We start from the raw sequence: 14,671 nt of genomic DNA, 5'->3' as shown, positions 1-14,671 counted from the left end.
TTATGTAGATGTCATTTTTACACTGGAAAGAGCATGATGCATCTATGGTAATTATGTGCACGTTCCCATTTAGATTTTGCTCTGGAAAGCAACACTAAACTGTATTTGTAAAATCCTGTTTTCATAAATGGCGGGAGGAGAACCATGGGATTCTGGGCTGGGTTCAATGTTTGAAACCGCTGTAACCACGCAGGATGGCAAGCCGAAGGAAAACGCTGAGTCTATGGGAGGGCACTGAAGACAGCTGAGCTGAACTAAAGGAGGATCTGTGTGCATTGCTGTCTTCACAGTTTTTTAAAGCACTGTTTGCAGTGAGCCAGGGTGGCAAAAACCAGTTATTAAAATTTTATTTTTAAGGTTCCACAGGAGGTTTGTGTGCTAACTAAAACCCTGCAATTTGCTTTTTTTAAAGTTTCCAGTTTGATGTCATTTGTATTTGGTACAATTTTGTACATACATGTTTGGTCCCTTCTAGGCCCCCTCAAAATCACATGTGTCTCAGGTCTCCTAAACCTCCTGCATGGCCTTACAAAGATGCTTCAGAAGGACAAAGTGCTCCTCATCCAAAGCAGTGTATTTTTATCCGAGGGCCATCTTTGGTCACATGCCTTTTCTTCATGGTTTGGTCCAGTGAATTTAAATCATTTCCTTGCAAATAGTTTTATAAAGAAAATATGTACATACTGCCAGTGCACCTAGTTGCACAACTAAGACATGTTCCAACACCTCATTAATTAGCCAGAATTAGCCATACCAGGTTACTCAAACCTCATACAGACACCAGTAGGATTCTACTCACATACATACACGCGCACAGCTAGGAATTTTTGGTCTCTATTTCAGCCTTTAATTAGTAGATTGGAATTTACAGATATATCTCAGCCATCTCTCTCTCTAATCCATCTGTTAATGCTTTAGTGGTTCTTAGTAACAGAGCAACAGTATAACATTATTGTAAATAAAGCTTTGTTACGCTGAGATCATCACGGGGATCCATGTTGGGATTTTCTGTATGCAAAGCATGTTTTCTAGATAGCAATGATATATGTTTTCAGTCTAAATACACCCACAGATTCAGAACCTCTCAGCACACCTGATTACCAACCAATCTAGGAGGTTGAGCTGTCTGTCTGAAAGGCTCCGACTCATTGTGTGCTGCCCCCTCATATTCAGGCGCTGCAGCAAAAGCTGCATTTCAGGACTGCTTGTTTCATGGAGATTTCAATGCACACCACACACAAGCCAATTATGAAATGTTGAACTAAAGGTAATGAGCCTAAAGAAATAAATCTGCAAACAAGTGTTTTGGCTGAGGTGTCTTGTTTTGCTTTGTTTTGTTTTTTCATAAAAGACATCCCAGGTTTCAGACTTGTGTCGGTCACAAAAAGTTTGGCAAGAAGCACTGGAAGATTAGGTTTTCCTATTTATTTTTAATTAGCAAAAAGTGTTTCAAATGGCAGCATGTGGATATTAAAGGATTTGTTCTTGCAACCATTTCCAGCTTATTCCGTATGTAAAGCAAGGCAGAAGAGATCTTGCCATTTCCCTGAAGTAATAAAGAGGACACACCAGAATCCAGGTTCTAGAATATGTTCAGGGTACATATAGAGGGCCAGGATCACAGTTTTCTGAAAGTACATTCACTATAATTAGATGATTCTTTTAAAAATAACCAAGGCGAAACAGTTTACCTACTTTTGTGAACTGGGGGAAAATCTCATTTGGAAAAGAAAATGTAACAGCAACTAAATTTCTTAGCCTCTAGTTAAGTATCTATAGTATCCTTTCAAGTTCTGTTCATCATAACACCTTTTATCAACATATTGAGACTTTTCCTGTCTCCATTCCATGACAAAGGCGACAACAAAACAGAGCTCTAGAAATAAGCTTTTAAGAATATCCTCTGTGGGAGATAATTTTCTAGCTGAAAGTTCTTTGAGTTTTTCAATTTGGAATTTTGTTTAGCCATCACCATATGAGCCTCCCCCCAATTTATTTGCTCATATTATTTTTGCTCATATCATTTTATCTTTCAGTTCCGGGGAGAGGGTGGTCACTAGATGGGTGGTGCAGAAATGCAGTACATACATACATACATACATACATACATGCATACATACATACATACATACATACATACATACATACATACATACATACATACATACATACATACATACATACATACATACATACATACATACATACATACATACATACATACATACATACATACATATAGGTGAGAATGAAGAATGAATCTTACACTTTTATGGTATTTCTACCACATGTTGAGAGGATCTGTGATCAGCACAGAGCATCCTTGAAAAACTTCTGGAGCTCCAGTACCTTAGCAGAGCCTATTACTGATACTTCTCCAGAGCTCTCTATTTAAAAAAGAGAGAGAGAGGGCATCTATGAGCTGATGTTAAATTTTCCACAACTTTCCCAATGCAGAACTACTTTGAGAAATTGTGGTAAATTCACTGTAAGGATTCCGATCTCTATTCTCTTTATTGTGTCAATATCACGAGCAAATTTGAGGGTCATTAACATATGGGGGTTCTACTAGGTACATATGGGGGTGAAATCTGGAACTAGCCCAAATACAGGCAAATCATCACCATCATCATCACCATCATCATCACCATGATCAAACCGCAGAACTGGAAGGTACACGATGGATCATTGAATCCAGCCCCTGGTCAAGGAGGCACAGTAGGGAATCGAAGTCCCAACTTTTGTAGCCAAGAGGGCTATATGGGAAGATTCAATAGTGGTAAGAGAGTCAGGAGGCTGTTGTGAGAAAGAAAAATGGGAGGAAGACCATATACGAGCTGTTTGGAGGAAAAGCAGCCTGTCATTTAAACAAATAAACATGACAGAGTTGGAGAGAACCATTCGGGACAGTATTTCGGATGGTGTCATAGAGGTGTATGTAACGTCCTCTGTTTAGAGGTGACAAGGGTGCCTGACTGAGATTCTGAGAGAAGATTTATTTGAGCCTTCAGGAACTGTAAGTTGGGACAAGTTCAGATCTTGAACAGAAATATGACTCCCATATAATTTCCACTTCCCTTTGGAAATAGAAAAAACTAAACTAAACAGCAAAAAAGCATGTACAGTAAGTCCCAAAGGGAAATTTGCATTGTCCTGTGGGAATACTGTATGCATTTCCCTTGGAAAAATAAGCCAAAATCTGTATTAGAGTCATGATTTAATTACTGCACCCAAAAGGGCACCAAAACAACAACAACAACAAAAAAAAAACAAAAAAAAACCGGATGTGTGTTTGTGAAGACTTGACTTGACATTGAAATCGTGGCATCTTCATGAAGTGTCTTTGCATTAGTGGAGTCAGAGCATGTGTGAATCGCACATGGTTCCACTCACAATATAAGTGAAGCAAATTGGGGTCACTCACTCCTAGCTTCCTAGTGCAGTCTTCAAAGTAATACATTATTGATTTTAAAAATGAACTAAAAAAGCCAAGTCAAGCAAATGACAAAGAAAAGGAAGGGATTCATTTTCTTGAGTATATGCTACAGTGATAACTTCTACTACCCTTCAAATGGGGAGGGTGAATCGATACAATACAACCCCATGCACAAACACCCCTAGGTCCAATCAAGCTTGCACTTCGGTGACAACTTTTCATTTGTTTAATTTCTTTTTTTAGCATCAACAGCTTTTACTTTATCTTCTTGCTGGTTTCTAATATCCAGCAATCTGATATTCCCTGTCACATGAAAGGGAACCAGATATTCCACATAATCCATTTTACTACCATTGTATTGAATTGCAGAATTCATTAACAACCAAACACACAACTACCCACAGTTTCTGCAAGCTAGCAGAAACATCAAAGGCTCCCATTGCAAATGTAGTATTTGTGACAGGTCAGGGCTTCCTATTAGAGGCAACAGATGGAACGGTGAATCCCTCTAACCTTCAAGATGTTCTGACACTGCTCTTAACAGCCTTCAGGGTTGCTCTCCGAGTACTGTACAGCAAATTACTATAGGTTTGTTACCTGTCCATTGGCAGGTAACAAACTTTGAAGGAACTTAAGAGGTCCCAAGTCTGTTCAGTCAGCTATGATGAGGTAGTACATTTAGGCTGCAGGATCAGCTTTTGGGGTGCCAGAATCTCTGGGACCTATAGTCCATAGCACGTACTTGGGGACCTTAAAAAATGGATACATTTACATCCTGCAACAAACTCACAAGACTAAAAGCACAAACAGCAGAAATTTAGGGATGTTGTTTTGGAGTTTCTCTTCAGACTGCAAAGAGGCCCTTAAGGGCAAGTAAGCTGTTACAGTAGTGGTCTTCTGATTTCTTTTTATTTCAGTGAAGAACAGTGAAATCCTAGTACATGCAAATTTCTGAATTTGGATGTAAGGAATGACATACTGTAGATCTAAATGAGATGGAAAATGTGTGGTTCATGAAATATTTTGTTGTTGTTTAGTCGTGTCCGGCTCTTCGCGACCCCATGGACCACAGCGCGCCAGGCCCTCCTGTCTTCCACTGCCTCCCAGAGTTTGGTCAAAATGAAATATTGCTGGACTGCAATTTCCATTAGCCCCAGCTAGGGCAGAGACAGTTGTGGTAACTGATGGAAGGTGTAATAATCTTAGAACTGCAGAGCTGGAAGGGACCCTATAGATCATCGAGTTCAGTCCTTGTCAAGAAGGCACAGTGGGGAATTGAACTCCCAGTCTCTGGCTCCACAACCAGACACCTAAACCACTGAGCGATCCAGCAGTTTGACAACATCTGCAGGGCCATGTCTAAAACTGATCTAAAAGATAAAATGACAAGGATGTGTTGCAGGTGACCAACAAGCAGCTTAACACCTTTGTTTACTAGAGAAATCTTATTGTGGAAAACTTAGTTAATATATATGTGGGCCTGCCAATTAAGACTATAATTAAACATAAGTTAAAGATACTTCCATTTGCCTCTATCACCAAGAAAGGGCAATTGCCCTACAGAAATGATACTGTAATAAATTGGTTCACCTCGCAGAGGTACTTGGCTTAGCCACATGTATGCAATGGGCTGTGAATATTACAGTCACAAATAGAAGCTAATGACATCCATGAAACTGTTTCTTTCCTATCTCTCTGCGCTCTTCCCCAGCATCCATACTCATGCAGCTGCTGAGCTGCTTTCTTAATCAGTTTTCAGGGGAGCAGCTGTATTAGCCTTGTCCAGCAAAATACCAGAATCTTGTGAAACCTTTAGAAGTAACAGATTTATTTGGGTGTGGATTTTTATGGATCACAATCCACTTCCTTGTATGTCCAGAGTACAATAAAATGGTTTTGTGTTACATGCATCTCAGGATGTGTTTTGTATGTGATGAAACTGTATTCCATGCATCTGAGGAAGTGGATTGTGTTGAGCATAAACACACATGCTTGAAGTGCCAAAAATTATTAAACTGAAGCCATCATACTTTGAATACAATTTGAGAAGACAAGATTCATTGCTGGGAAAAGCAGAAGGCTGCAGGAAGAGAGGAACATGAGATGAACTGACTCAGTACAGTAAAAGAAACAATGGCTCTGAATTTGCAAGACTTGATCTTTCAAATGACAGGGCCTTTTTGAATTCACTAATTCTTAGGGTCACCATAACTCAGAAATGACTTGACCAAATATAATAACAAAGGGCCCCCAAGACTTCAACATTTTCCCAATCAAAACTTTATTCAAGTTTTTCTACCTATAGGCAGCCATCATAAGATGATAAGACCAGGAAAATAAAATACTTCTTCACAGATCACATGATTCATTTATGGAGTAAGATGTGGGGGAGGGGATGGCATTGAAAGGAGATTATTAGAACAAATTTGTGTAGGGCGGCCCTATCAGTGATTATTGAGCCAAAATAACTAAACTGCTCTCCGGGCTGAGAGGCAGTTGTGCCTTTGCTTTCCAACTATTGTACTAAGTGACATGTGACAGAGAAAGCAATTGCCAGTAAATCATGATTGTGGACTCCTTGCAACCACCAGGCCAGCCATGAATGGGACTGGGACTAGATACATCTGTAATCTGAGACAGATGAAATCACATTAGATTTGAAAATGTTGGTATTATACATTTAAATGTTCAATTTATTGCATAATCATTTTATTAATTACATTATTGTTTTAAAATAAATAGTGGGGTATGCAGAGAATGGTATGTGTGTTGGAACCACTGATCCCTAGTAGCACATTTGTTTTGCTTCCTTCAAAATTCTGCTTTTTGTCATTTCCCTAATCTGATGTCGCCCCCCCCCCACCCAACACGGCCTGCATATCACATGATATAACTGTGGGCTAGCAATGGTGTTCCAACATATCTGGAAACTACAGTATTAGGGTGTGGAAGGATCTGTGTCCTAGCACAGAATGTCATCTCCCCTCCCACAAAGGAGAAAGACACCCATGTACATCCAACAAAACTAACTTTAAAGCTCAGAGTACTACTTAAATACAAAAGCAAGGTTGTGTATGAATAGGAGGAGCCTGGTCTTTTGTCTTTGTCTGGCCAACAGAACAGTTTCTGTGCTGTTCTGCAGCTTCCAGCTCTACCTGAGGACCTCAGAGATCCATTGCTAATCCAAAACAGACCATGCAAAAACCGGTTGGCAAATGAAACAACAATCATCTCATATAGACGTCTCTGGTACAGTGTGGTTTGGTCTTCCCTCTGTGTAGGTGCTCTCTCTTCAGTGGATTACAGCTTTCATTTCCTTCTTAAACCTCTAGTTCCCAAGTTCTATTTCATCAGGTATGTCCATTTACTTTCCCAGTTCTTGACCCCAAAGTACAGAATAATATTCTCAAAATCATATCTTGTAATTACGGAGATTGTACAAAGCACTGAAATTAATTTGATAGAAGTGATATTACTGGGTTTATTTCTGTCACAGGAATTGGGTATTCTAGTTGCAGAAGTTGGTTGCTTTTTGGTGCAAAATTCCAGATGTTCTCTGTGAAAATAGTTTAAGAAGAATAGTCTAGAACAGTGGTTCCCAACCTAGGGTAACCCAGGTGTTCTTGGACAGCAGCTCCCAGAAACCCCGGCCAGCACAGCTGGTGGTGAAGACTTTTGGGAATTGCAGTCCAAGAACTCCTGGGTTACCCAAGGTTGAGAACTGCTAGTCTAGAAGGATATATGGAATGATTTGTTCAATATGACCATTTGTCTCTGGTGTTATCAGTTTATGCAAAGAATAAGATTTGTGTCTTTGCAGAACCATTTCCGTGTTTTAGATGACATCGCTTTCTACATTGCCATATTCATTCTATGTTCTGGCCATGGTACTGGGGGAAAAAGGAAGAAAAGCTATTGCTGTCAATAATAACTAATTTCAGTTTGGCATCTTATTACCATCTATGAGTATATCTATATTAAATCCTCCCTTCTTCCTTCCTTCCTCATGTGCTAGATACTGTGAGTAATGAAGTCAGAGGGGACCTAAATCTCAAAATGTTCTGAGCATGTCAAGTTTTCACTCTACTGTTACTCTGGGAAAACAGCGGTAGAGCCTACATGAAGGCTGAAATAGTCCTGAAGAAATAAAAATCTTTAAAGTTAACTGATATTCTAATCTAAAATGTGGATTATTTCTGTTTTACACTTTGCCCCATTAAGCTTTCCCTCACATGCTGTGGTTATGCGCTTTAACCCAAGATTTCATTAGGAAGCCAATGTGTATGTTTCAGGGCAAAGAGAAAGCTTTCTGTTTTGCAGGTAATGCCCTCTCAACACACACAACTCATCCAAGTAGGGCTCAGTTAGTGATGCCACATTCCTTATGCTGTCACTTTAACTATGCAATCTGCTGCCTGTGGAGTCCCATCAGCTCCTGATAGAGGTGGGGCTAGCTCTGGATTAGTTGTAGGAAAGCATGTATGAGTAGCTGATTAACTCTCTCCTCCCCAATCTGAAAGACAGAGGTAAAGACACACACACACACACACACACACACACACACACACACACACACACACACACACACACACACACACACACACACAAAGACCCTGAAAGGAAATGTCAGCTGTAGGGAAAAAAGAAGGGGGGAAGGGAGGGAAGGCTGAATGAGATGATTTTAGAGACAGAGAAAATACAAATCAAGTCACTGGCAAGATGCAAGTCCAGAAGGAACTAGACATACGTTTTCAGTTGACTCCACAGATTCACACAGGGGTTTCCTTTTTGCATGTACGTGTATTGGGCCTTTGCCCATTCAGGTTTACCAAAGGAAAGGTGAGTCAACTCTCAGGGGGAATTAGAGGCCCTCATGCCTGGAAGCGACCTGCCCGTTCACCTTGTTGGCTGTGCATTACTGGACACTTATATATAAGGTCTGATAAAAGAAACAGCTGGTGCCCTTCAGGCACATGTGGGGGCTGTGAAAAATAAAGGTCAGCCATGCTTCATCCTGTGTAAACTCCTGCCCTGGTTTAGTTGATGAAGCAAGGAGAAATCCAGAAAGTAATGCCACCTGCTTTGAGGGTGAATCAACTCCCCCTTTCCCCAAATATAAACATAGCTGCTGTGGATGGGTGGAAGAGACCGGGCAGAAGACCAAGTGTCAGTCATAATACTGCAGTGTCAGAAATAAATGGATAATTTGGTACAGTCTATGCTCAATACCCCCCCCCCAAACACACACATCTCCTCAGGAATTCCTCTCTATTGTACCCGCCTGCCTTGCTGCCTCCATCATTATCTGTCAAAGAGGTCAGGATCTGTGTGCCTCTCCTGCCCCTCCTTAATTCATTCATTCTTCTGCTGGAAGAATCAGACCTTAAATCAGGAGCCTCTTCACACATCCCCCATAAAAATCCCCCAAACCAGACAGAGGCAGACCCTCCCCCTCCCCTCACACAGCTGCTATGGAAATGGCAGAGATGGGGAGCCACCCAACACACCTCTGTTTAAAGAACGCTCCCTGCCAACGGCTCCTTTGGACGATCCGCAGGAGAAACAAGCTGTTCCTTCTCTTATCCCCGCCTTCCCCCCCCCCAGCCCCCCGTTTCACCCTCTCGATGTCCCGGGGATTGCCTGGGGTCAGATTGGCCGCCCGACCCCTCGCCTCCCTCCCTCAGAGGAAACGTTTACCTTCTGCGAGCTGAACGACTGAGTCCAATGGTACAACACCAGCCGGTCCTTGGGTCGGAAAGCGGGGTGCGTCGGGTCCTGGTTTTCCTCAGCCTCCATGGATTGGCCTGCCTCGCTCTCCAGGGCTGAAATGGGCCACCAGCTGCAGTTGGTGGGAGTCACATTGTTGGGAGTCGCCATGACAGCCCGAGATTATGGAAGAGCCGGAGAGAGGGGAAAGCTGCAGCCGCGGTACTATCGGAGCATCACATGGGCTCATGGAAACAGCATCATGACCGGAGACCAAGGGGTTTGAAATGGCATTACTCGCTCCGGATCGGCAGCGGGATCGGAAGCAGCAGGAGCAGCATCTGTCTAGGTCGAGGAGAGGAAGAAGGGTGTGCGTGTGCGTGTGTGTGTGTAGCCTGCGTGCGCGTGTTAAATCACAGCCCCGTTACAACCGTGGCAAGGTTGCCCCAGAGGCGGACTGCTGCACTGCTCATCCATTGTTCCAATCATGGACACAACAGACAGCCTTGTGCCACATGAGAATCCACACACACACATATACAACTGGGGGACGGCATCTTATTACCAAGGCAGGCGGGCCTCCTTGATCAGAATGACTTGTAAGGGAAGGAAATCAGATTGTCCAGATAATTACCAAGTCTTTTCAGAGAAAAACCTGCATGCTTTGTTGTCTTTCTAAATTCAAGTGAGATTTTGGACCTGTGCCATTCCAAACCCCCCCCCCCCCCGCTTTAAGTGTTCAAAATCTGAACATGGAAGATTGGGGCTCAGTTTCTGGAGGAAAAAAAAGTCCATTGCAGGTTACAAGCCATGATGGGAATGTATAATCTCCTGGCTTAAAAGGAAGATACCTCAAAATGCCAAATGCAGGGGAGGGGTATCAGGAGACAGGTACTGTATGTACTTGTCTCATGTGCTCCCAGAGGCATCTGGTGGGGCCACTGTGAGATACTGGAAGCTGGACTACATGAGCCCTTGGCCTGATCCAGCAGGGCTCTTCTTATGTTCTTATGTTTATATTATATTACAGAATATCAGAGAGATTTACACAGCATCTATCCATGGTAAGTAAATGGAACCACAGTTTTAGAGGCAATAATATATCAAATTTAGTGACCAAAAATTTGGAGGATATTACTTCAAAGCTTCCAGAGCACCTGATTTGCTGCTGTTAAGACAATGAAGATGACAATAAATCTTATCCAATACAGGAGTCCTTTGGTTTTTTTCTCCTCTTCATAGAAAGGCAGTGTGGTGTAGTAGTTGGAGGGTTGGACTGGTAATTTAGAAACTTAGATTGAAAACCACAATGGAACTCAGTGGATAGGCTTGGACTAAGCATAGGCTATAAGACTAACCTATTGCACAGGACTGTTGTGAGGCGCAAGAGCCATTTATACTACAGTACTCTGAATTCATCAGAAGAAGTGAGAACAAATGTCAGTAATAAACAGACCATTAAGGCCTTGCAGGGCTTCCATAAAGCCAGGCATGTGGTTAATGTTAAGTGTACTGAGCTAAAAATAGATAGTTCATCAAGACTAGGAGCTGCAGCTCAGGTCAGGAGGTGGCTGTGAAAAACAAAAACAAAACATGCCAGACTAATTCTCTCTCTCTTTTTAATAGGGTTACGAGTTTGATGGATCAGGGGAGTGCTGTGGGTGTCATATCACTTGATTTCCACAAGGCTTTTGATGAGGTCTCCCACAAAATTCTTGTGGTAAAATGTGGTCTAGAGATTATGCCACCGTTAGATGGATTTATAGCTGGTTGGTGGGCTGTATCCAAAGAGTGCTGTTTCTTCAGCGTGCACCATTGATTCCTCATCATGCTGGAGAGTAGTAACAAGCAGAGTCCACAGGAATCTTTCCTAGCCTGATGTTTGTTTATTTATTTAAAAAGTTTTTATCCCTTCTTTCTCCTAAAAAATGAGTGGTTTACCTTATTAAAAGACAATATTTAAAGCTAACAACAAGCATACAAATATTCTGAAGGAACAAATACCCCTAAAAACACATTCCAGGTGAGGTCTGACCAGATATATGGTGTTCTTCAATACCTTTGCAAATGACTTGCATAAAGAAGTAAAGGGGGTGTCCATCAAATCTGTGAATGACTGGGAAGAGTAGCAATACTTCACAGAACAGAAGCAACATGCAGGATGATTTAGAGAAAGTGGGGGGGAAAAGAATTTTAACGAAAAAATGTAAATAAATTACTTATATGTAACATGAAAAGTGTTATATTTAGGCAGAAAAAATATGCACAAATATAGGATGAGTGATTTGTCAATGATACCTTTTGGAATCTAGAAATCTTAGTAAATCACAAGTTAAACATAAGTCAATAGTGTAATGATGTTGCAAATAAACTGTGCACTTTTAGGCCTCATCAGTAGATTGAGGGAGATAATGGTGTTGCTTTATTCTGCTTTGATGATACCTCAGCTAAAAATATTCAATTCTGGGCATCATGGTTTCAAGAACATTATTGTGAAGCTAGAACATCTTGAAAGGAAAGCAACCGAGATGGCAAAGGGTCTAGAAACCAAGGCTGATAAAGAATGGCTGAGGGAGTTGGATGTGTTTAGCCTAAAATAGAGAAGACTGAATACCAATATAACCATCTTCCTATATCTGAAGTGTTATAAGGCGGAGTAAGCTTGCTTTCTGAAGCTCAATAAAGTAGGACCTGAGCTAATATATTCATATGTTGTTGCTTGTTGTGTTGTTTTGACTTATATACCGCCCATAGTGCTAGAGCATTCTCTGAGCAGTTTACAACATAATTATGCAAATAACGCCCCCTCCCCCAAGAGCTGTGTGCTCCTTTTACTGACCTTGGAAGGATGGAAGGCTGAGCCAACGTTGAATGGCTTTCTGAACCCACTGGGACTGAACTCAGGCCATGACAGAGTCTTGACTACAGTATTCCAGTTTAACTACTTTGCTACACCATATGACAAGAAATGAGATTTCCATTAAAGATTAAGAAGAACTTCTTGATTAAGCAAAGCTGTTCTTCTTGACCAAAAAGAGGAACAAGAGTTGTTCAACAATGGAATTCCTCAGAAGGTGGGCGACTCACCTGTGCACTTAAACCAAAGTTGGATGGCCATCTGCCAGAGATGCTTAAGCTGTGAATCTGCTGTTTTGACAGCAGTTAGAACTTGATAATGAAGAGGTAAGGATAAACATAGAGAGAATAAAAGCAACATGTCTTGCTGAATGGATGAATGAAGATTGTTTCCCACCAGGTCAATCTAGCTGGACTATCACTTAATAGACTTCAAATTGACGTAGGAAGATATGAGACAGAAGGCGAGAGGGATCCCCCACTCACTGGAGAGTCATCCCCCCCCCACAGTGAGGATAAGGAGGCGAGACCCCAGCCAGCACCAGAGCCTATGGCAGAAGCTCAGCAAGGGACAGAAATAGAGGAGCTGACTGAAGAGATGCAGAGAGTAACGATGAGAGAGGTTCAGGAGGAAAAGGCGGGAAAGGAGAGGAAAAAGAGGGTGGGGTTTGAGGCAGGAACAGGGAAGGTAAAAAGGAGAAAGAGTCAGTTGCTGCCCGGTTGGGAATGGGTGTAGACGGAGGATCCCTGGATGAATTATGGGAGAGACCGAGAGTGCCTAAGGAGGAGGCGGATTACAGAAGGAGAGAGAGATTCCCCCTAGACCCTCTTATTGGGGAGAAGCCGAGGCTAGAGAGTGGAGGAGGAGACTGAGAGAAGAGAGAAAGTGGAGAGAGAGAAAGGCTGGAATGGAGAATAAGAGAGATGAGGAAGAAGAGTTACCAGGAGGACCCTGGGAGGATCGGGACTCCAAGAGACGAGCCCTGTGGAATGGCGATCAGGATGACGAGACTGTGCCCTTGCTGGAAGGTTTGACAGGGCAGACCGTGAGAGACTGGGTCCCTACCAATTTACCCAGACCATGGGATAATAGTTATGGTAACCTTCTTCCTGTCTGATGATTGGAAGCCCCTTCTGGACCCGTTGGCAGAAGGAGAAAAGACTCACAATCATGTTACAGACACTTGTTCACTGTTAAATGAACCCTCACAGAAGATCAAAGAGTAATGAAGTAAAATGTGGCTACTTGGATACAGGACAAATTTTCTGTGACTGAAGAAAAATTCGATCAATGCAGCACTTACGTTGTGGTGGGGCAATTTATGCTCCACCACATGTACAAAAGAAGATCTAGCAAATGGCCAAGATAAGACTATTGAATTAGCTCACTTCTGATTAAAAAAATTAGACTAATTATTTTAACATTTTGAACCATAACATTAGCGAACCTCATGGTGAAGTGGTTAAGCTGCAGTACTACAGTTAGGCTTCTGCTCACGACCTGATTTTGATCTTGATGGGTTCTGGTAACTGGCTCAAGGTGGATTCAGCCTTCCATCCTTCCAAAGTCAATAAAATGAATACCCAACTTGCTGGTGTGTGTGTGGGGGCAATATGTTGTTTGCATAATTATGTTAGAAACTGACCAGAGAGTGCTCTAGCACTATGGAATGGTATATAAGTCAAAACAATTAACAATAAATAATTTTAATTTGTTTTTAATTTTTCCTGTATTTCGTACTGTATATGTTGTTCAATACTCTGATATGAATTTTAAAAAGAAAGAAAGTAGGTATAAAATACTCAGAAGTGGTTTATCATTCCTTTCTTCTGGGGGTGTTCTGAGACTGAACAAGTTGCCCAAGGCTACGCAGGCTGACTTTTCTCACAGGAGGCAAAATGGAGAATCAAACTCCCAACCTCATGTGCTGATTCATGGAACTATCCAGCAAGCCTTACAGTTCTATTATTTTAGAAGTATACCCTCTCCCCTAAATCAGGGCCTTGGTCCAGTTTAAGAGGTAGATCCAGGTCTTATAGAGCAACTTTTACCAAATTATTTTATGTGACTCAATGGTTAAGTCAAACTTCTGCCAAAGCTCTCTGAAAGACTTACAATAATTTATTAAAAAATGAAATACAATAAAATACAAAACAATAACATGTATCAACAGCAGAATTGTAATAAAATACTAGTGCATTGTGATTAAAATCCTAAAGTCTACTATACTGAAACGCAGGTCAAAGGATTTTTCTGCCCCTCCCACCAGGTACCAAAGGATGCCACTATGTAAATATCTCCTGACAGGATATTCTAAACGTTGGGGCACCACAACTGAAAAGGCCATGATTTCTGTCATGGTACAGATGGTGATGATACTCAAAGCATGACCTCAGAAGGTGATCTTAATGTCTGGACAGACTAATGTGAGATAAGGTGATCCTGTAGGTACCAAGAATCCTATTTTCTATTCTTTCACTTTGGGGCAGATTGCCAGAAAGAAACAAGGGGTCCCCTATATGTTGCCAGATTCTTTTGGACGATAACGAAACATGTGCTTTGTTCATAGATGATCCCATGGTTAAAGGCCACCTAAAACGACTGGGTCATTGGGCAGCACTCCAATAGCATCTAGAAGACCACATGGCCTCTCTGTCTAGCCCAGTGATGGC

The 14,671-nt window shown here is 41.7% G+C and overlaps 1 protein-coding gene across 1 annotated transcript in view; it reads right to left on the bottom strand.

Moving 5' to 3' along the window:
* GDAP1L1 (ganglioside induced differentiation associated protein 1 like 1) overlaps nt 1–9,647 on the bottom strand; it is a 43,726-nt gene extending 34,079 nt beyond the window's left edge. The window contains exon 1 of the mRNA XM_072996922.2: nt 9,134–9,647. Within this exon, the coding sequence (XP_072853023.1) occupies nt 9,134–9,313 (180 nt within the window). The 5' untranslated portion in view covers nt 9,314–9,647. The remainder of the gene's footprint in view (nt 1–9,133) is intronic.
* Nucleotides 9,648–14,671: the final 5,024 nt, after the last annotated feature.

This window comes from Pogona vitticeps, chromosome 4 (genome assembly GCF_051106095.1).
Source record: "Pogona vitticeps strain Pit_001003342236 chromosome 4, PviZW2.1, whole genome shotgun sequence".
NCBI classification, from domain to species: domain Eukaryota; kingdom Metazoa; phylum Chordata; class Lepidosauria; order Squamata; family Agamidae; genus Pogona; species Pogona vitticeps.
The sequence above is the reverse complement of the archived record's forward strand: the minus strand, read 5'-3'. Positions and strand labels throughout refer to the sequence as shown.